The sequence below is a fragment of the Pieris brassicae genome, chromosome 5 (genome assembly GCF_905147105.1).
Source record: "Pieris brassicae chromosome 5, ilPieBrab1.1, whole genome shotgun sequence".
NCBI lineage: Eukaryota > Metazoa > Arthropoda > Insecta > Lepidoptera > Pieridae > Pieris > Pieris brassicae.
The window spans coordinates 9,483,975-9,507,464 of NC_059669.1; the positions used below are offsets into that span (position 1 = coordinate 9,483,975).

The window sequence follows — 23,490 nt, forward strand, 5'->3', positions numbered from 1 at the left end:
GTGTTATCGTTAACTCGTAACTAGTACGACCGTACGCTGGGATTGCTCGAAACTATTTATTATAAAAGGGTTATCCTCAGTTTTTTCACCAGTGAAACTCATAACCCAATGTTTTAACCATTGAAATATCTATGAATATTTATTTTATAGGAGACTTCAGTATAGCTTACTTGCTTAATTAATTTATATTTATTAAGACCATAGTAATATTATATTGTAATTACATTTTCGCATAATTTTCAATCGGGAATCAAAACCTGCCAATTAAGCCAGAGGGTAGAAACTACATAATAATAATAAATATAAAACAATATTAAACTTCTACAATAAATTAAGCAATGGAAATCTTCGAACACATGATAACTGCTTTATTGGCCCGATATGGTTTGAATATATTTTTACAATGTCTTCATTTATAACAGTAACAATATCACTGACAGACGACAAGATAATGCTTTTACTTTGACGCAAACGAATATATTAATTTGAGAGTGAGTATTGTCAAAAAAATATTGTCTGCAATCCAATTGGGACGTCTCTTCATCATTCATTCGTTGTAACAGCGCGATATCATAAATAATTATTTTTAAATTCGTATAATCATAACGAGTTTATAAAACAAAATTTTAAACATGCTATACACAAGTACGTTTTTTTTGTGTAATAGGAGATAAACTCGCAATAGGCTCACCTGACGTTAAGTGATAATATTTCACTCACATTGCCAGAAGGCTTGCAAATGCGTTGCCGGCCTTTAAAATCTATTGTAATGTTTCTACAGGCCCGTATTTTGCCGGAACGTGCGGCAAAATACGGGCAAATTCGTAAAAAAATTATAGCATAAACGAATAGGCTAGGTCTTTTAAACGACCTGTCAATATTAGTAGATATAATTCTCGCTTTGTGATTGTATATCTTACTATCTTATTTTTGTAACTATGTTTCAAATTATAGCAAATTACTGTTTAGCTAAGCACTACAATCTTGTTTAATAACACATCTTTAAAAGGATAATCAAATCTTGCCAATTTGATGTTGATATTTTACCAAAAAAACAACTATCGAAGGAATCATTTTCCGATATTTTGATTTTGAACAGATTTTCAAAGGTTCCCCTGTATTAAACAATCATCGAAATCGGTTCATGAAATACAAAGTTATCCGCGAACAAAAAAACATCCAGGTCTAATTGAGAAACCTCCTCTTTTTTTAAATCGGTTAAAAATTTGACACCGTGCAGTGGAAATAAAATAAATCCATGGCGCTACAACCATTTTAGATATGGGCCTCAGATTTCTGTATATGTTTCATGATCATTTGTTAATATATTAGAGGAAATACAGCGATAAAAAAGGCAAGTAAAATTATTAATTTATAAGAACACGGAAAAGTTGTATTAAAATTCATCCTCAACTAAAACGGTAAATTTCAATGTGAATTATATACCTAACTTCTAATGTCACTTAAAGTGACGTAAATTGTATAAATGGCGCGCTTTTATCTAAATGTAGTTTGCCAATGAGCTGCTTAAGTATTCAAGTTCCTTTTTTCAAGTCAAGTCAATTCATTTATTTCAAAAAGACCACCTAAAATAGCACTTTCAAACGTAAAATAAAATATAAAGATGATTCTAGTTGCCCCTTCCAAAAGGTAGTTTCGTATATTCTTTCAATCTCTTCAATTTTTTCATTTAAAACGTTTACAAAACATATATTACTACGTGGCTAGAGCTAGGTAAATCCTATAGTATCCCTTACCAAAGTCACCATGCATATAATCGAAAGAAGTCAAAAGGACACAACACGACACAAATTCCTACTGAAAACACTGAAACTGAACAATTAAAAAAAAACAAACACTGAAGGTAAAACAGGTAGAGTACATCGGTTTATCGCGTTCAACTGATAACTGAGGTGTCAGGTCAAACGAGCAAATGGGGCATGGTACGAACGAGTGATAAGAAGCGATAACGGGCTCTTAACCTTCCGATGCCTCTAGCAAGCCCTTATTACCTTTACGTAATGTCACAACCATTCACAAATGAATATGTGTAGTTGTATACATCAACATCCTGTATAGTAAACTACTGGGGCCAAAAACGAATTAGTTCTATCAAGAAAGGAATCTAAATAATTTTCATAAATAAACTTTACTGCCTAAAAAATTATACTTAATAAAATTATTTAGTAAAATTAGTTTTACGTATTTTAAAACAGGTACCGTGTTTCTAGACTCCTAAATTTAGATTTTAGTATTTACTTCTTTATTTATTTTTTTAAATTTACTTTTGCATTTATTTAGTATTTCTTGGTTTCGTTTTCTTTACTGAAAGAGATGTATCAAATCTATCGTCACTGAGAAAGGTTATAAAAAGTCGTGTGTATATATAAAAATTGATTTACAATATAATTCTCCTTTATAAACTCCATAGATACAAAATATCAATAAACATTTTCATATCACGAATAATAAAATTATTGGCAAAACGCTTTTTTTTACTAAATGTTATGACCTGTAGTCAATGTTTAGTCAAACTGGGTTTTACCCAATTCTTATCAATGACTCAATATAGCTAGTCTGGCTATCATAGTTTAGTTTCCTTTTTGTCAATAAAAAACGCACTAATTAGCAAACATAAATTTGAAATCTCTCAAAACTACAAGTTATTTTCCCGGCAAAATAGATGTGTAAACATTCTCTATGCCCTTAAAATCTATCGATTCTTAATAAACCTCCTCGCTTGTAGGATAAAGAACAAGAAGACTGTCAATGTCAATGCAAAAATGAACAATGCCCCTAAAAATATTTTGCCGTCATGTATAGAAATAAGATGTGAAATATTGTTTTATAATTGCAAAGTCAATAACAGTACAAGAAAAGGGCAAAAGATAGACGCTTGAACGGACATAACTTCGTGACTGCTGATAAACTGATAACACTGATATCGAACTCACAGCGGACAAAGCGAATCCTTATCAAATCCAATACTGATAACAAATTACTGAAACACCTCTTTTTAATATTTTACTTACGTCCGGGGTCTTTAAATGGCGTAAAAAAGTAGTATTGAAACTAGCATTTCTTTAGAAAAATTTTGCACTCGTAGCTTCTCGTTTTTTTCATGAAAAGTATGAATAATGAAACCTTGAAGACGCACGCAAAGCAAAGGATTTCAAATTGAACATTCAAATTCCAATCATACACGGGGAATAAATTCTAACCCAATACACCCAACACACAATTAATAAATAAAGGTGAAATTAATAGATATACCATAACAAGTGCATAGTAGCATTTTCAGCTGCTTGGCTTATGTCATAGTTATAGGTTATGCGCGGTCGTGTTGGCGCGCATGCGTTGTCGTCACGAGCTAATTCTGGCGGGGCGAGGTCATGACCCGCCCTGCGCACGCGCAACCAAAAATAAACATCTGCTAACTAATCTTTATGAAAACTTGCATTAATAATATTATAAACAATATGGATAACGATTCACTATTAAGTATAATTAATTTCGCTGAAACTGTGTATCCATGTTAAACTTATACTTTGGCGGTGATGTTCTTTTTATAATGGTAACACCATGCTCTGTCAATCATAGATTGTAAACTTCGTAATTTAAAAATTCATCTAATTTAATCAATTTAAAGCAAAGTCAACGCTTCAAATATTAATAAATGAATAATATTACTTTTGAACTCGTTTAACTGATACAAAGTTGGCTTTATATAGATATTTGATACTCGTGTTTCGTACATGCAAAGGTATGTTTGGCGTATATCCAGGTCTAGTCGGGTATTTTAGTAGTCCAACGAGGTCGTGACCCGTCACCCGCTATATAATAGAACTTGTGTACAAGCCAAAATTTTAATTAACGTAATGAAATGGGACGCGTTTGTAATTTTATATAGGACTTTTGAATTTTAAAGCGTCAGTGTCTTAATTTTTAACGCCTGTAATAACTTGTAAATTATTGTACTTGAAAGATTGCTTCTTGGCCAATTGAAGTCATATTTATGGTATTAATGTATGTGTTAGAACATAATTCCGGTCGACGGAATCGACACATATAAAGTCCTATATATACTATATTTTTTAATGGAAGGCGACCTCCCAGTCAGCTTGCACTCCAAGCTTCTGCTTGAGCCTACCGGCAGACGTTTCTCTTCCATACAAGAAGAGTATTAAGGTGAAATACATTATTTATTAACACATTTTTATATTGTGTACATCTAAAATGTATAATTCCACTTGACGTTTCGACTTCCAGATCGACAAATTCTAAAAATCTCCAAATAGGGTGGACTATCGAGGCCATAATGATAATTAATAACGATGACGTGATGCCTAAATAAATTATATCCTTGCTAAGAGAATTTCTACATCATTGTACCTTAAAACTATAGTTGTTATAACCGTAATAAGTAACAGCTTATGTAAGAGAACAATAGCAGCAAAGCATTGAATTTTCTTACCCATTGTGATACACCTGAGTCTACAGTGGCGCACTTGTCATGAAAGTTGGCCAATTTGAGATAAGAATAGTAAGAATGTTGGATTATATTAACTAAATTTACGAGATATGGAGAAAATTGTGAGTATATAAAATTAATTTCTAAAAAAGAAAAGAACAGAAAGATATTTTTATTAAAGTTGTTTATTTCCTCGCGTTAATCTATGAAATTAGTAAATTAAAACTTTACAGGTAATAACAGTGTATTTGAATTGTCTTGTATTAATTGCAACCGAACAATATCCGCCCTATTATCAAAATCAAATGCCTTACGACTACACAGATGTCGATTACGAGGACTACGAGGAGTCTAATGAATGCGCCTGCACTTGCCAACGCTGTGAAGACATAAAACCATGCTGCAGAAACACGTGCAACAACTGCTTCCAACCTTCCATCGTGATGGTTCCCTATCCCTACCCACTTATAATATCAACGAAAGAAAAAGAAACAACTACAGCGCCATCAACACAAGTAACGACTACTCCTGTACAACAAGAAACAACATTAGCGCCACCTTCACCAACAGAATTACCAACTACAGACATCCTTAGAAACAATGAAGCGTACATAAATGATATTATAGCCAGAACACCGAATTTGAATAAAAAGAATAAGTTTGTGTTAACCAATCTAAGACGTACAAAGCCCGAATGGGTACCGAAGTATGGCATTGTACCCATACCGGATAATTTGGCAGAGAAGTTAATGCTCCAACTGCGGAGCATGCGTGTGCTACATCCAAAGAAAGAGACGTTTAAACCTAGTGCAACACTGTCTTCGTTGGAGAAGATAATATAAAGAGTGTTATTTACATTTTCTATTAATGTAATTTTTTTTATTATTTTGTAATATTAATTGTAACTAAAGCTAAATATTTGGCTGTTTGGATAAGATTAGAATTATACACTTACGATTCATCTTAATTCTAATCACAATCAAACACAAGCACTAAAATCACTTCACATTGGTATAGCGATAGATTTTTCGGCAATTCAGAATTCAGTGTGACCTTTCAGGAGGCGATGCGTGTGTGTTATGACTGTGTGGTGACCCCTCACCAGTCACAACGATATTTTTAGAGTTGAAAGTTCGACGGTTCAAGCGATTCCGTGGCTTCCTTATTTACGCTTTATTTGCATGAATACATTTATTCTTAGATATTTTTTTGTTAAAAGCTTTTATGAGTTTTATAACAAAATAATTCATATTATTTATTAACATTAAAGTTGCTTTCATTTTATATTAGAAACAGAACTGAAATGCGATAATTACAAATTAATTCAATCATAATAAATCTCTATTAATTATATTTATTTTACCCTTAATTATAGATTATAATTCGTTCTTGTAGCCCCAAATATATATACATATAATCCCAGGCGAAATATAATTATTTCCCTTAAAAAAGGAAAATGATGTAGCTACTAATATAAACTATGCCGTTGCGGCATAACATTTTTTTTATTGTTGAGAAGTTATGATAAATATTTATTTATTCTTTAATTTTTAATGTCAAATTCTATTAAAAACTCTTTTGTTGAGTCCAGAATAAAATGTTTTCAAATGTGCAATATCTTGATATGATGAACAAAATAGTTTTTGGATTTCTTAATAAATTCTGATATTGCGAAACACCAAGGTTGCCTTAGGTCAGATGATAATCAGAACGAGATTGCATTGCATTCTATCAGCGCCCGCTAAATGAGTGGGCGGTGACTTATACCAATGGGGTACTAAATATTCATTTACGTTAACCGCTAACAACTCATCTTATGTACGGGTTTATTTCAATTTTAATGGTCCAGTCAATCTATGATTCGTTAAACTTTAACCATTAAAATATGACGCGAGCTGGTAAGTTTCTCTATATACATATTGAATTTTCTTGTATGGTGTATATTTAATTGCATAAATTTAAAAAATCTTGTAATTCTTTCATAAGCCGGAGCACGGAGCACGGAGTTGACCGATTTTGCTTTAGTTGCTTGTTAAAAGCAATTAAACACAAATGCATGGGGGCAATAGTATTCTTCATAATACTTAATCATAAAGTACAGAAAATTTGTTGTATGTATAAAGGATATCAAAATGAATTGAAAATAATGCGGGTGCCTGTGAGCCAACTGGAGTCGTTACCAGGTGACCTGTCTTCCCTTGAAGATGACTACAAGTACGTTTAGTTAAATATTTGTGTAAGACATACATAATTACGAGTATACAGTACAGCAAAGTTTTAAATATTTCGCCTTTCAAAAAGATCAGAGCAATGCAAAATGTAAATTTTTTAGGCGCGTTCAAAGATACACAATTTTATTCTATAAAAGACTAAGATCGTTTAATAATTCTTGTGTGTTTAAGTGATATTAATGAAAAAGACATAGAAATGTGTCTACAAATTAAGTGTTGCGGGACTAATAATTGTAGCTATATCTTAACGTCTCTGTAGTAAAATTACATTGTGTTTACGACACCCATAAAAATAAAATAATGTTGTTACTCGATATAAACAATGTGATACAGTTGTAAAAAATGTAATGGAAATTTTCTGGTACTATGAATATGGTAAGTGAAATACCGTTTCTAGACATCGATACAACGTAGGAGAAATATTAAATTCCATTGTAAAATATACTTAGTGTGCCCTAATATTCAAAACACCGCCAGAGCGTACGAGACATTGTCGTAATTTCGCAAATACGATTGGTACAGTATTACTGTTGCTTATTTAGGCCCAATCCCTCTTTACTCAAGCAAGATTGATTTGCTCTAAAAGTGATTAGAAACATTTGCGGAGATTCCTTGTGTGCCGTTCGCATCTCACAATAAATTTTAGGGCTTAAATTTATAATAATAGTAGTAAGATACCAGTTTCTATGTATAAATGAATGTTTGCTTTATAGAAACGTTAATCTGTAGCTTAATGACACTTATTTCTAATCTATTCACAGATACAAGTATTCCTCACACAATTGTTGTTTCTCAACAGCACATTTAGTCAATTTGTACACACGCCTGGATACATGTCATATCCGCAGAGATATTACGATGAATATGACTATAAAAGATTAGGTAGGCAAAGCAGGTTCCACCGACGAAGTGGTGGAAAATTCCCCGAGTATTCCGCAGATTCCAACTACGACTATGGAAGGGCAAATTGTAGATGCTCTTGTAGAAATTGCGAAAATATAAAACCCTGCTGCGTCTCGATATGCGATAACTGTAACTCGCAATCTTTAGTATTCGTTCCATATCCAGTTCCCCTTGTCGTTGCTATCACATCGAAATCAACTCCAAACACATCAACAACAACTACATCTTCAACAACGACAACCACAACCACAACAACACCATCAACAAAAACAGAAAATTCACCTGAAATAACGTTCTCTACGCCAACGTATGCTAGAATAAATTACAGGCCCGATTTTGGAATATCTACTTCACCCTTTTACAAAAAAAAAAGATTACTTTTGGGAAAGAAAAATAAGTGTCTTGGAGGTCAATGTCCGAATTACCGAAGGATAGATTTAATAGATCATTTGTTAAGAAATGAGGATGGTCGGCAAGCGGACAATTATGATGATTTTGATGTGAAGCTCGAGAAAGGCCACCAATTCGGTATCATTCCTATACCGAATAAAATGGCGCTAGAATTCATGACCAACATGCGGGATATGAAATTAAATGAGTTATTTCAGTCAAAGGTATAAAGTTCTAGTATATTAGTGGTTTTAGTTTTTTAATGGGGCGGGGATAAATGGGGGAGCGTGTATGTCACTTAAAATAAAGTGCCGCTATCTGTGGACCTGCAGCATTGGGACTCGGCCTATCAGTCGTAAAGAAAGAGCGTATCAATTCTTAAAAGGTCGGCAACGCACTTGCGAGCTCTCTGGCAATGAGTGTCTATGGTTTCGCCCATATCAGTAAACTGGTAAGCCTCCTGCCTTTACATTAAAAATGGCACGGAAATTCTACTTCTAAACGAAATTAATAATCGTTATTTTTAATAGAGTTTAATCATTATGGCAGCGTTCAAGTATTACGTCAAAACAAATTTTTGGAGATACTTGACCCCCCGCGAATGATGAAACTCCGCGATGAAACGCGACGTAACGTTTTGTGCACCCAATAGTAAAACGTTTCGTGGCCACTCAGTGACTCTTTACACCTAAAACTTAGCTTTATGTGCTGTCAAGTACTGGAAATACAAAAATAATATGAACAATAACGCGTAATTCAATCTCCGCCGCGCATCGTTATAAAAGGAAGCATGGACACATGTGGTTTCTATCAGATATGTGATAAACATAATAAATATACCAAATAAGTATCAAATAACTTTATTCTTAAAATAGGAAGTACACAGCCATTTTACATTGGACTGAGGTCCGTAGGCAAATAAATTATCATTCATTGTATTTCCTACAATTTAACTAACATTAATCACATACACCACACAACCAAATCCATAAATTTTGTACTCAAAGTACAATAACATAAATATATACGGGAAGACATTATGGCAGTATATAAAACATTTCATATTAAAAAAATATTTTGAACTCTTGCCTTAGAAAGAGCGACTAAAAGGTATTTACTATTTTAATACTAAACAATGTATACCACATAAATAATACTCTATAATTTATTGTATGGCAAGTAAATAAAAGTATGTATAAACAAATAAACAGACACACCTTTTTGTTTCTAAAAAAATGTATAAACAAATATTAGTTAAATGGGAAATCTATTATTAATAAAGGCATATAAGGCTCTATATTTGAGTCATTATTTTGTCATAATTCATAGTAAATAATACATACATATATCTATTTTTCACCAACACTAGTAATTTAATAACCTTGTAAATGGCATCAAATTATTTATTATATTAATAAACATTTACCAAAATATAACATTATGTAGTATTTAATTGATGCGTATTATTTAAATAATGTATCAAAGTACGATACGTACATTAAAGTCACAGATAACATAGAACTACCTTGTCTGTGGTAATTGTTCTACATTATCTGTGGCTATGTCACAGGAGCCGTAATGTCAATAGTCATTAAGATCACTTTTGAACAATGAGAGCATCTGTCAATTCCTGGAAGCTTGTTACGAACCAGGGCGCCCTCTTCTGTACTTCCTCCCGTACGACGTTCCCACCAAAACCTGGAGAGATACAATTTGTGTAAAGTTGCATAACTAAAAATTGCAAGGACATAGTCAGCTGTTTCTGATGCAAAAAACAATTATTGATTCGCGAATATAAAAATGAACTATACGAGCATTATTCACTCTACCTATGAATGTGAGGTAGGAAAACACAAAATCATAGAAAAATAGGTTCTATGAGATAGTCATTAAGGCCCTATCCCAGCACGAATTGCTGTGTCAGTGTCTCGGGATGGACTGCGGTGCGCAATGGAGAGCTAGAGCGCTAAGGCGCCCTGGCCCGTAATAACAATTAGTTATGTAAAACATTAAATTATGATAATTTTATCATTTTTTTCTTTACACGATAAAATATATCGTGTAAATTTCAAAATCATGTTTTATATACATTTTCGTCATAAAATGAATTCAAAGTATCTAAAATTGGCTATGTTTGGAATTTTTTTTATCGGGCGAAGTTATTTAAATCATGTATCGATCTTCCAAATGGATACATAAACTACTCAACTGCACTATATATTTTTTCCATTTGCCATACTTCAAGAAACGATGACAAAAAATGGAAAGAAACAATGTATTTTTTTGGAGTTTGGCGACCGGATAGGCCCTTAAGTCCAATCACAGATCTAATCCCGAAATCTATATTCTAAACCAGTAATAGAGATCTTACCAATAAAGGCATCAGCGGGTGGACTGGCTTCCGCGTCAGTGGCGCCATCTCCAATCATGACCAGCTTCTGGTAGCCGTGTTGCTCTTTCAGCCGTCTTATTACCAGGGGCTTGCCACCAGACCGAGACGTAGGCTCGTTCTCATCGAAACCCGCGTATTCACCTGAAGAAAGAAAAAAGCTGCATTTTCTTGCTACTCATAAACGTCAACAAAGGGACTGGACGAGAAGAATCTTAAATCGGAATCTTTTGAGTATTTCACGATATAGCATTGCTTATTTATTTATAGCGGCACCAACAAGGTTACACAACAAAAAACAGAAAAAAACAAGTTATAAAATTGATAGCCAATAATTCATTATAGATCCGGACAGTGTGCACAAACATAATGGATATAATAGAATAATTATCATAATAAGTTAGAATAATTATCGTAATAAGACAAATATTACCAAAGGATAACAAACAAACGGCATTCTAAAAATATAAGGTGATAAGTACCTGTTATCGGATGGGCAATCCGAAAAAATATAAAGATTGTTCGGGCAATTAGAAATATTTTGTTTACAAAATTCTTGTAATTAGTTAACAAAGGATTGATAAGCATTTGGTCTAATTCTCATAGCCAAGATTGCAATTATCAGTGACGTAACTTGTTGAATGATTTAGTATTCTCGTTTATCCTTAAAACGATTGTATAAGACAATGCATGGCCACTTGAACTAGTTAAGTTATTTTCTTAGTACTTTTCACTTTTTTTTAATAAAATGACGAGGCTTTGGGACGCACAAAAAGATCAGTCATCAGTCAATACCCATTTCAGTGGGTATATTGTCGGCCCTATACTCTTTCATTAAACAATTGCGGGTCGTATATTCAGAGGAAGAAAATCGTAAACCCCCACAGTTAGTCGATTTCACAGTTCGCTAGTAAGAAAGTGCCTTATTACACTATGACTTGCAACTCGTCGATGATATCAACAACATGTAGATAAAAACTGATTTAGAAAATTGCTTTTTTTAGAACGAAAAACAATCTTACGTGGGGATGTCTTAAAAAGAAAGAAGAAGAAAGGGATGTCTTAGTCATATGTAGTAAGAGCATGGTGTTTTAAACGTACATTTTCATTCAGATGAGGACAAGCGAATACCAATGCACCAATGTTTTTTTCACATTCGCTCGTATGTTGAAGGAAAACATCGTGAGGAACATCGTACTGGCATGCCATACACTCCAAAATCAACGGAGATGTCAGGCACAGAATGTTGATCAGTTACAAAATCTGGGGCCAGTCGAAACTAAATATTATTCAAATATTTTAAAAACAAACAAACGACGACTGCAATACAAAAGGAAATTATTTCTAGATTTTTCTCTTCGCAAATTTGACCTTGATAACCACGCAAACATCTCACGGACTACTTAAAATGATAATATTAGTCATTTATTCATCGGAAATCTGTTATCACGAACTTCACGCAGCGATTTCATGATCAATAAAAATTATAAACTTTCCTTATCATCTTGTGTATTTTGCAAAATTTCCGTAATCTTTTCAGTTAATTTTATAAATAATGATAAAAACGACAACAATACGAATCCAGACGTGGCCATACGATTTTCTACTAATATCCGTAGGCGCTGATTTCGTATCTTGACATCGTTGAACTAAAGCTACTTATGAACTTGAAACAAAATCACTTTACGTCAAAATAGATTGCATGAGAAATACATTAGGTCACGCTCTGTCACGTGACCATTTTCATACAAATATGATTCGCGATAGGCGAGATCGCCTAACTCAAGCCCCGAGGTCGTTGTCGGCATTGCTTTAAGTTTGAAAAGGGCCTAGTTTTGAATAAGTTCGTGAAAGTTTACCAAGGAAACATAAGGATTAGTTTGAGAAGGGCCTAGTTTTTAATAAGTTCGTCAAAGTTCGTTCGTTCGTTACCATGGAAACATAAGGGTTTTTATAGTAATTAAATATTTACCTACAGTCTACATAATGTAATGGTAAGATACATATAGATATTCATAAAAGTAAAATCGTTCTATCAATCTCGTTCGTCCTTCTCAAATCGTGTTCACGCTATGATGATTAGATTTTCATGTACATTAGTTGAAACGTAGCAATTCAATTGATTTATTTATTAAAGTTCATCACATCACACATATCAGATACATTGACAGTAATATTACAAGCTATATTTTCTAAAATCTTCATATATTTTAAAACTTTAATTATGGTAAACAATAATGTTACAAAAAGAAGTATAACTTCAATTACTAGCAAAAAAGCGGATTAAGTATCGGATATACCACAACCGAATGATTAAGTCTTTGTGCGGGTGAGTTTAAACTCTAAAACATATCAATTTCCTTCTTAATTCATAAAAACCACGATAGCAATATAATAAACAAATTGCATAGGAATGAAATAGCCATTACAAACGCTTGAGATAATTTTGTTTTACTTTACATCATTTAATCCGTCAAGTGGGGTCTGATAACTATAATTGCTTGATAACTGTTTATTTGTAAACTAACATCATATGTATAATGCGTCATAATAATGACCGTTTTGAAGCGTTAACCAAAATTTTAATAAACACAAGACCACGCGTCTTGCGTTTTGGGTTTTGGTGAGTATAACTCTTTCATACAACCACGGAATGCGAACAGCATCAGTAAGGCTTAATGCCAGTTGTATGTAAAAGTCCTGTGCCAAGTGTGAAACTTCCTCATGTTGTAGCCGTTTGAGAATATACCTTATAAATATAGTTTAATGTCATAACTGGTACATAATCTTACAATGTATACCACAATAATATATATAGCGAAGAACCTATAAAAATGAGTTTTTTACCTTATCTGCATTGATTAATGTAATACATAATCAGTATTTTACTTTCAAAAGAGTCCATGTAACCTTAACAAAGAGTCAGAAACTGTAGTAAGTTTCATCTTTGTATCTGTTTCAGTCTTTCAAATGAAACATTTTTTGCTCGTGTATTTAGAATATATAAGTAGTGTAGGCCAAGTGGTTTCAACATACTCATGCCTGAGGATCGATCCCTAGCTGAGCACAAATGGACGTTCTGTCTACGTCTAACTCGCCCGAAAGAAAACAACGTAAAGAATACCTCAAATCCAAAAATCGAAAACACGTGTCTGACAGAAGGCCATCCCTACGTGTCTATGAAATAGAAACGATAAAAAAAACGGCTGCAATGTGCTAAGAGCCATTATAGATCTCCGATCTTATGAAATTTTATTAAACGAACGCATTAATCTATCAAGGCGACAAAGTTTACCTTGGTAGAAGTATCGCGATAAAAACATTCATATTGTTTTGCACAAACTACGCAATTTCAACTCAACTCAAATTTGAATACCCAAGTATGGTAAATTGACCTACATACAAATCAAATGACTTTAAGAATACCTAAATATCTTTTATAAGAAAAAACTTGACGATAAAATGAATGACGGAGTATTACTTGCCAGTTATTTCATCCCTTCGCCTTGATTTAAGAACTGGCGGTAAATTAAGCTGAAATTATTCAAGCTGATTTTAATTTAAATTTCATGCTTTTAGCGGATCATGAAACAGATACATAAATCTAAGGCCCAGGCATAAAAAAGGTTATAGAGCCACTGGTTGTTTATGAAGACTTTATAATAATTATCCTGGTACAAAATTTTTCCATTGAGTTTCTTTTTGAATTTCTTTAACCGGGTGTCATGTATCGCAGTGTTATCAAACAACCCGTGACAAAGGCGTGTCTCCATATCAATGTACTCGTGTAGCTTTATATTTAGGGCTGAAAGTCGATAGGATTTTGGATTCTATTCCATATTCTTTATCCATAAAGAGACTTGTATCCTGTATTGTCAGTGCTATTACAAAAATTATGTTGGTGATAACACAATTACTGTTTTATGTCAGCGAAAAAGAAGGGCTGACGACTTAATAAATTAAATTAAAAAAATTAAACTTGGAGACTATTGGCAAACATAGAGACATCTGGAAAGATTTTAAGGAGGAGGCCTTCATCCTAGAATGGTCCGCACACGTCATCCAGATGTGACGAACATTTAGCTATAAGTAATACTCCTAACAATACTGGAGATGTAACTGAAGGATATGGAAATAAAAAAAGCTTTATTTTATGCGATTTCGGCCTTAAAACAAACAGCTACTTTAGAAATAAAGAACTATAGGCGTGTTTATAGTCTCAGAAAATGTCATGAAGACAGAGCTAGTATGTGAATAAGAACGGCTAAAATAAAACAGTATCACAAAGAATTTGGAATTAAATTCTAGTACCTACTGTAAACTATATTTGTGTCCTATTTGTGATAATCCTACGTTTACATTAAAGTTGTACGTGACAGCCCTATCGTCTGTAATATACTTATATGGTCAGTGTGTCAGGTTAATGTATAATTAGATTGCTTTCTATCTATTTATTGTGTATTAAGAATTGTGAAGTAAAGAACGACTGGATTAAGAATACCCATAGCGATATAAATTTATTTATTACATAAATACACACGTTATCCTTACAGACGGTAGGACAATATCGAAAAAAAATATAATAAAACACATAATGTACACAATATCCCTCATGTGAATTCCAAATAAACATATAAATACTCTCAATGCAAGAGAGCTCACGAGTGAGGGTGTGAGAGACAGTGGAACGGGTGTTACTTGTGGTGAGTGGTCGCACTTGAATTCGTGTACGGGGTGAAAATATTACGCCTACGCCTTTGATATTAACGTTGTCTTTTTAGCATATTTTTATTTTTCTATGGACGAAGATGTTTAATAGTCATATATATTCCTATAGAATATTATTCCTACGGTAAACTAAAATGAAACATGGAAAACTGTGGTGGTACTAAGTTGTTCTATATGTGTCTTTATGTGCTTTGTAGATGAGAAAAGGACCTACTTTTGCTCTAACCTGCGAGAATCCTCGATCAGTTTCCACTGACTGGCCCGAAGACTCCAGTGGCTAAGATCGAGAAGCTGTATCATTAGCGGTCGCAATAACTTTGTTAGTGCGTTTACTTACCATTGAAGTAAAACTTGAGTCTGTTCGCGTAAATATTGCTTCTGGGTATTGAGAGGAGATCTGCCACTGGGTCAATGAGACTTCTGAAGCCACCAGATACGAGATATACGGCCACACCTCGTTCTTGTAGTACTTTCACTAGTTCCCTGGAAAAGGAAATGAATGTATTAACATTTATGTATTTTTTGTACGTATGTCTACTCGTAACTCACTCATACACCAACGCGTGTTGCGCGTCGCGAAATGCTTTTTCTTACAAAATTGGAAGAAGTTAGGAGTAAAATATCTCAAAATTGTAATTTAAAAAAAAACTAAAAAAATTATTAACTTTGTTATGGAATTTACTATTAAGTTGGTTATGGAAGAGTAGGGAACCCTGACACAGGTTTTTTTTTACTTAAAAGGGTTCCAAAGGGTGTAGGATACACATTGCAATTTATTGTTAATAAATAAACACTGTTTAACAAAACCTGTTTAGTTCCATAGCATTTCTAAAACAGTAAGTAAATTTTCAAACGAAAAACTTATATTCAAATTACATTTTGTAATAACTTAACAATCAAATTAATACCCCCTTTGGGCGAAACCCTACTATAAACCCTGTTAAAGTCCTAAAAAATTCCAAAATTCAGCGACAAATCTGCTATTGTTTATTATATTTGCAGATATAAAAACATGACATAAGTTCAAGAAACTATCTGGTTAATACCACTTCACTATCGCAATGACCTCTCGGATGATTCAATAATAAAAAAATTTCATTATACACTGCTGATATTTAACCGAAATGGACCCGAAATTAAAGGGAAATGTTTTGCTGTATCAAGCGCAGCTGTCTTTTTTTCCAGACTAGTAATTTTTAATCCACAATTTTAAGATAAATTTTGTATAATCAAATCATTTAACCTAATACTTATGCACGTAAATACTGCCAGTTCTTAAAGGGCTTAGAACAGATAAAAAGAACTGGCGACTAAGAGAATTGAAGACTGGAAGAAGACTTCCCGACACTCTTTTAAATCGCCAACGTAATTTACAAAATGTTTGTAAGCAAAAATTACATCATTATTCTCATAATTTTAAAGCAGTTATTTATTTTTGAAGTGAAACTTCTCTATCGGCGTTGGAAAAAAAATTACCGTCCATTTTTTTGTTTACGCATTCATCATTCACATTTTTCCCTTTTTCCGTCCCAAGCACGGTTGATTGGAAGAGATTCGAAGCCATTAATAACAAAAATACATAATAACTATAATAATGATAGTAAGAAATCTATAACAATTACTGAAATTCTGTAATAATCTTAGTAGTAATAAGGTAAAATGAAATAGTTGTATTATTTTTATTCATGTCTATGATAATAAAAGCCTTTAATTTCTGCAAAGTTGCATATAGTTGATCAGTTTTTGAAAAATAAGGTCATAAAGAAGTTTCACTTCTTACGTGTATACATACACTAGTATACGCACACATTTTTTATGATACAGGAGGCAAACGGGCAGCTGGCTCACCTGATGTTAAGTGATACCACCATGGACACTCACACTGCCAGAACGCTCGCCAGCGTGCCGGCCTTTTAAGAATTGGTACTCTCTTTTTTGAAGGACCCTAAGTCGAATTGGCTCGGAACGACGGACGTCGAGGTCATACGAATGGTGTATTATGTTTAAATAAATAAGAACGTTCCACCTTAACAAGAAGCATGCATGACCGTAACTCGGCGGACAGTATAACTCAAATGTGGGACGGAACATCGCATCAACAACTGATTGTCGTTAAAAATATTTTGTAGAAATAAAAATGAATCGAAAAATGTATTTATTTATTCCTTGAACTCTGATGAAGATTTTTATGGAGATAGATCAATTTAGTATTACTAAATTGTAGTAATAACAGTCTCTATGGGGTAGCATAGCAAAATGTTCCATATGTTGTTATGCAGCTACTAAAAAGGTAAGTAAAATGTTATTAAGGGCCTATACGGTCAAACAACTCCAAAAAAGTACATTGTTTCTTTGCATTTATTGTTATCATTTCTTGAAGAATGGAAAATGGAAAAAAATATATGGTGGAGTTAAGTAGTTTATGTATCCATTTTGATAGATCTATACACGATTTAAATAACTTTGCTCGATAGAAAAAAAATCCAAACATAGCCAATTGTTTGACACCGTGAATTCATTTTATAACGAAAATGTATATAGAACATGATTTTGAAATTCACACAATATATTTTATCGCTAGCCAAGTAATCCATTTCAGAAAAATACAGAATTTTCAGAATATCATTTCAGAATATCTCTTAATGGGGACGAATTTCTGTTTGTTTAATTCATATTTCTTAAATAGGTAGGTAAGTAGGCTTGCCTACCTTCATATGTCCACGATCGAACCTAAGATCTATTCGTTAACCAATACGCCAGACATTCATTCGTTTTCTGTCCTAAATATATTAAAAAAAACTAGCTGCAAACTTCGTTTCTCCTTGATGTGGTTTTAGTTAATACCATGACACGAAATAATAATTTTACTGTATTATCGTCACTATAATTTGAATTTGATTTACACTTCGGTCAGTAACACGTGGTTGGCTATGCTAACACCAAAAATTAAAAAAAGTAGAAATAATTGAATTTCACGGTATTTCGTTTACTACAAAATAAATTTAATTTATACTTAGTAGTAGTCTAGGAGTCCATCGCGGACAAACATCGTGACAGGAGATTTATATATATTAAGATGTCTTATAACTTACGCGACGCCCGGTGTAAGATGGATAGGAAATTTCTCTAAGTATTCTTTGATTTGGCCGACGGTTGGTCGTATAATATCCAGCCTCTTCTTTAACGCCTCCTGGAACGTCATGTTACCACACATCGCTTCTGCAGTTCTGAAATCAATATATAAATTATATCAGGCCACCAAAGGTAATGTTTTTAGGCCTGGGCCTAAGATTTCTGTATCTGTTGTATGATCATTTGTCTATCTACTAATTTAATCGTAAAATCGTAATCTAATAGACAAGTAGGTTCAGCCTCTTGTGGCTGACACACGCCATCGACTTTTTGGGTGTAAGGCAAGCCGGTTCTCCTCACGATGTTTTCCTTTGCCGTTCGAGCGAATATTAAATGCGCACATATAAAGACAGTTCATTGGTCCACAGCCGGGGATCGAACCTACGACCCCAGTGATGAGAAGTAAATCCACTAGGCCAACTGCTGTATAGTTTTAAGGCATAAGAAAAAGTGATTAAGAGCCAAATTTGGACTTCGACAGCAGAGAAAGTTTACGTTGAGAAAATATTACAACTCCATACTCTTTATTTGTATTTATTTGAAAATGGAACCCAATTGGGTTTGCCCTCCATTCTGCACTTTGACGTGTATTTATTTTTGTATACCCTCACAGTTGATGATTTAATGATTATTTACCAGTTCTCTTACTTTAACTTTAAAAGCCAAGTTTTTATACGTACTGTCAATAACACATTATTTTTTAGCCTAATAAACTATTTAATATTCAAAATTTATGATAATTAAGCGAGTTTTATTCAGTGTTTTTCCTTTACGAGAAACGCGTGTAATATTTTTTTATGATGTCATATCGATATTGAAACTTATTATTAAAAAAATATACTCTAAGGCGAATACTGAAAGTCATTGGCAAAGATAAGATTTAAATTATATTAACTTGTAAATTTCATAATGATATTCCCTATAAACTTCCTTAAAACCAATATCCCCATCGAGTTGACTACACCAATACGTAAGATGATAAAGTTTTTGGAGTCGTTTAAGTTGTTCATACATTAATGTATTTTTTTCCAATGTATTACGTCACCTATTTATTTTGTATTGCTAAGGTCAGGTCGGGACGGTTATAAACTGCATTCTATTAACGCTTGTAAAACAAATTCCAGGGGCTTGAGACAAATATTCTTTGCGGCAGGCGTGACCCACTACCTCCAAAGAAATTTGTATAGAAATAGTCACGTGACTTATCGTGGCCTACTGCTATTTTCATACCAAGTCCTGAGTGTCCAAAGTAATTTTGTCTTAAGCCTCAGGCCATATTGTATATTTTTGGTAAAAATTTGAGAGATAGAAAAAGGCCCTGGACACCATGGCAGGAGAGTAGAGTATTATTATAAAAAAAAGCCTCAGACTTTGTATTAAAATTATACTGTCACTAGACAATCAGGGTACATATTTGTAATATTTTATACGTTAACTATGAACTAATTAGTAGTAGCCCATACACAACATCGACTCAGTCTATGAATTTTACTTACAATCTTTTAACATCTTCGCCTTTGCCGCAGAATTTCGCCAACTCGTCAATTCCTTCGTCCCTGATGACAGTTGAATCGACATCGAAGCACACGCAATCAGCTGTCCTCAACACCTCTTTAACGCTTTGTTGAGGAGTCATCGCACTGATTGATACTAAAGACAGTGTCTTTAGGGTTGCGAATTGGAGGTTTGATTTTAAACTATATGAAAAATAAAGATTAAACTTGGTCAGCCCTAGCTAATTATAACAATAATTCATTCAAGCAACGGCTAAAGTTTATGAATAGTCAACTATCATTGATATAATATAATGATTTCTCCTGTTGTATTGAAAATTGTTTTATAACTAACAAAATGCTAGTTATCCTGTGGTAAATGAAAAACGTATTTTCCTCATCTATCAACTCAGATTCTGTGCGTCAGTTGAAAGGAAAATAAACCAATAAACCTTGTCAACAACAACACGACTGACTTAACATAATCAAAGCAACTTTTACTTGGGATTATTACTACACTAATCAAAATGACGATGTGATAATATGCCAAAATGTTAGTCTTCATGCATACATGCTAAAATGCTTTATAAAAATACCTGCTTAGAGCCATTTTCACTGTGTGCTAAGATTTATAATTTTAACGTTCAAAACAACTTGTTTACCGACCGTATTTGCGGAGCATTCGTTTTGAATAAACTATTAATTAGTAAAACCCACTTGACCGGAAACCGTCACGAACACGCCTCCGTTGAATGTGATATAATATAGTACAGTAAACTTCGTGGCGCGTTATCGCCTTTTATTTACCAGCCGCAACAAGATAAGGCTATGATGCGAGCTACAAGACTTTTCTCTGAGAGCTACGTACTATGAATGACGTCAAACATTGTCTCCATTAAAGACATATGCTAGACAGTGGCGAATTTTGAAGTAGGGGCGATGATCCCACAGTTGTCTCTTTCACTCGCGATATAACAGTATGGAGTGTTTGTTGAAACGATTGGTTTGCCATTTGCGTCGAATGAAAATCGCCTTATCTTTTTTGAGGCCGATGTTAATGGCACTGATTATTCTTGTTTTGTAAAAACAATCTCAAAGTTATAGAGAATCCTTACCAACATATACATGTACAAAATAATTTGGGACCTGTCAATAGAGGTAAAACCGGCTTATCAAGTCACTATAGAAATTTAAGCTTAATATTTTGTTATGAGCTATAATAGTATGTAACCATATAGTATAAATTAGATATAAGATATTCAATTATTATTAGATATTCAACCTTGATATTTTAACCATATATACATATGTTTTATAGGTCATACTGATCATTCATTTAAGCTAGGATAAACTTATGTTTAACTATGATATTTTGATATATTATATTTAAAATTACAGGTTTAATCATATCTAACTACTTAAAAATATATTATTACTGTCATATTTTAATTGTGATAATAATGGTCCCCTAGCATGCAAAATTAAATTACATGTCATAGAGAATACTTAGAAGGCCTTAACAAGCAATAGAAAAAATGCTGATTTGATGATATCTTTGGTTTTTGTACATTGAAATAATAACAAAATTTACATAATACAATTTCACAGCAAGGTTATTCTTTTGATCATGCACAGACTTCATGATTTAGTCGCTAAGTCTGATAAGAACTATTCATTGCATAATTGCTACTTAAACTAAAAAGAGAAAAAAATTCACTAAAATTTATTTTAGACTGTATTAGATGTTTTTATCAACTAAAGTTACTCTGCAAGTAGCTAATTTTCTTTTTAAATTATCTTTTTATCAACTTTAAATAATGAGTTAGATTAGAGTTATAAATTTTTATAATCCTAAAGTAAAGTTAAGTCCTACAGTGGAGTTACAATATTGTTGATCAGTTTAAATAAAGTCATTATAATATACAATTTTCTTATTCATAAACCTCTATAATATTAAAACTGTGGTAGATGAGCCACAGTTTCTACTACTACCCAACACAATATTATTATTAAGAACACCAATAGTTTCTGACATATAAAAGTTCAACCATACAACAAAAAAGCTTCAGCTTTATAGGATTAGCATATAATATGTATACAATAAGTAGATATTGAATTCAGACACTCAATTGTCCATCAGCTACAATGGGACTAAAGGCAGACACATGAATTGACCCTAATAACTGACGGTAAACTTTACAACATATATTCATACCAATAATACAGAATTTCTTAAATGTTTGTGAAGCCATTTTGGACAAGAAACCAATGTTGGTTTGTGTTTTCATAGTATCTGTATTTTGAATTTAGAATGATACTGTCTACTAATTATTTTATACTTCAATACTATTTGAGAGTTAATTAAATTTTATAATTTATAAATAATATTAAATAACAATGATATTGAGATGGTTAAGGTCAACTATTATGCAACTCATCATGCTGTTGTGTTTTTTTAGTAAAAGAGCAATACAAAGATAATACAATGATATTGTATATCTTTACTTGTATGAACCATGCGGTCTTACAGTGTTTGAAAATATTTACAATAAATAAATAGTTCCTGTTTTTTTTAGGAAACTGCAGTGAAACGTAACATGTTTCTAATTACAATGGATTATTTAGTATATTTACAACTATAACAATAAGAACAAGCCAAAGATATCAGTTAACCATCAATAAATTAGATATTATTGTGCCAATTTATTGAAACTAGTAATAGCCAGATATGATTGACTGATATCGCCTATATGAAATTAGAAGATTTGTTTGAATAATAAGCCAGTTTAAATCTAATATCTATTTAAATGTATACTGAACATATTATTTTAATATGTATTATAAGAGGCTTGAAAATATTTTAAAGTAAATTATGTATTTGGAAATACTTATTTAATATATTTCTTACTCTTTAATGAGGATATCCTGGTGTAGTTAACGTTGTCATTTACTAGTGGTGTTTTATAATTAATAGGACCAATGTTTACGGTCGCGGGCACTTACAGGTATAAAACATTTTAAAACTAACGCTGACTCATTGCAAACTAACAAATTAGAATGAATTAACCTAGTCAACCTTGCAACATATACCCTACAACATGACATCTTACCTTTTGAAAATAATAAATAATCTTACATGAATAGCGCCATCATCCTTGCTCTATTTCTGTAATAAATATTGTCGTTATGAATTTTTAGATCTTATAAACATTCACAATTAATAAACAAACAAAATATATTTTTAAACCAGCCAGCTGTGATTGACATTATTATTCAACATTGACTGATGACTCATGAGAATTGAGAACCACATAAATAAATCCGTGTGTGTCGCCTCCGGAAAATCGGATTTGGGACTTGAGGGCTATAAAACTTCTATAGAAAAAATATTTAGGCACAAATTTTATACAACGGATTCTTTCATTGGGATTATTTATTTATATAATGCCTGAAGTCGCCTTAAAGACATAGTGTACTTTTAACTTTTAATTCATTTTGAAATTAAATTGTCTGCAATCAGGTGTAAATTTATAAATAAATTGACAATTTAAATGTTTATATTTAATGTGTAAAATGAATGATAAATATATCATTTTCGCATCCAATCGACAATTTACGCTAACACCATAGGGCATAGACTGTTTTCTTTATCCGATATTTGCGCGGGAAGGGAGGGCATGTTACATTTTCAAATGCTCGCCACTGGCCAGTTTATAATAACAAAAATTAGGTGAATTAACAGTTATTAATTAT

General features: G+C 32.6%; 3 protein-coding genes and 1 long non-coding RNA gene across 9 annotated transcripts in view; 2 read left to right on the forward strand and 2 right to left on the reverse strand.

Annotated features, from left to right (window-relative positions):
• Positions 1-1,839, reverse strand: part of LOC123710227 — a 195,482-nt gene extending 193,643 nt beyond the window's left edge. The window contains exon 1 of the mRNA XM_045661995.1: positions 1,758-1,839. The gene's annotated coding sequence lies outside the window, so the exon portion shown is untranslated. The remainder of the gene's footprint in view (positions 1-1,757) is intronic.
• Positions 1,840-3,934: 2,095 nt separating this feature from the next.
• LOC123709945 lies at positions 3,935-5,654 on the forward strand. The gene is made up of 3 exons (XM_045661576.1): positions 3,935-4,188; positions 4,270-4,593; positions 4,705-5,654. Exons 2-3 carry the CDS (start codon positions 4,582-4,584, stop codon positions 5,311-5,313), a joined length of 621 nt encoding a protein of 206 aa, XP_045517532.1. The 5' UTR covers positions 3,935-4,188; positions 4,270-4,581; the 3' UTR covers positions 5,314-5,654.
• A 1,327-nt stretch (positions 5,655-6,981) lies between these two features.
• LOC123709351 lies at positions 6,982-8,850 on the forward strand. The gene is made up of 2 exons (XR_006753720.1): positions 6,982-7,077; positions 7,464-8,850. It is a non-coding gene; the product is annotated as an uncharacterized LOC123709351 (long non-coding RNA).
• Positions 8,840-22,998, reverse strand: LOC123709349 (phosphoserine phosphatase). 6 transcript variants are annotated; one of them, XM_045660613.1, is made up of 6 exons: positions 22,874-22,998; positions 19,741-19,941; positions 18,205-18,339; positions 15,450-15,595; positions 10,367-10,528; positions 8,840-9,693 (listed from the first exon to the last, which is right to left on the reverse strand). In XM_045660613.1, exons 1-6 carry the CDS (start codon positions 22,888-22,890, stop codon positions 9,593-9,595), a joined length of 762 nt encoding a protein of 253 aa, XP_045516569.1. In that variant the 5' UTR covers positions 22,891-22,998; the 3' UTR covers positions 8,840-9,592. The 6 variants fall into 6 exon arrangements, with proteins under 6 accessions (XP_045516569.1, XP_045516572.1, XP_045516574.1 ...); XM_045660616.1 differs by having other exon boundaries at positions 22,848-22,988; XM_045660618.1 differs by lacking the exon at positions 22,874-22,998 and adding an exon at positions 22,646-22,791.
• Positions 22,999-23,490: the final 492 nt, after the last annotated feature.

Bases quoted from the DNA above. Each gene is read 5' to 3' on its own strand.
- LOC123709349 (XM_045660613.1), bottom strand. The intron at 18,340-19,740 runs GTAAGTAAAATT...TATTGATTTCAG, and splicing joins GGCGAAGATGTTAAAAGATT to AACTGCAGAAGCGATGTGTG. The intron at 9,694-10,366 runs GTAAGATCTCTA...GTATCTCTCCAG, and splicing joins ACCCGCTGATGCCTTTATTG to GTTTTGGTGGGAACGTCGTA.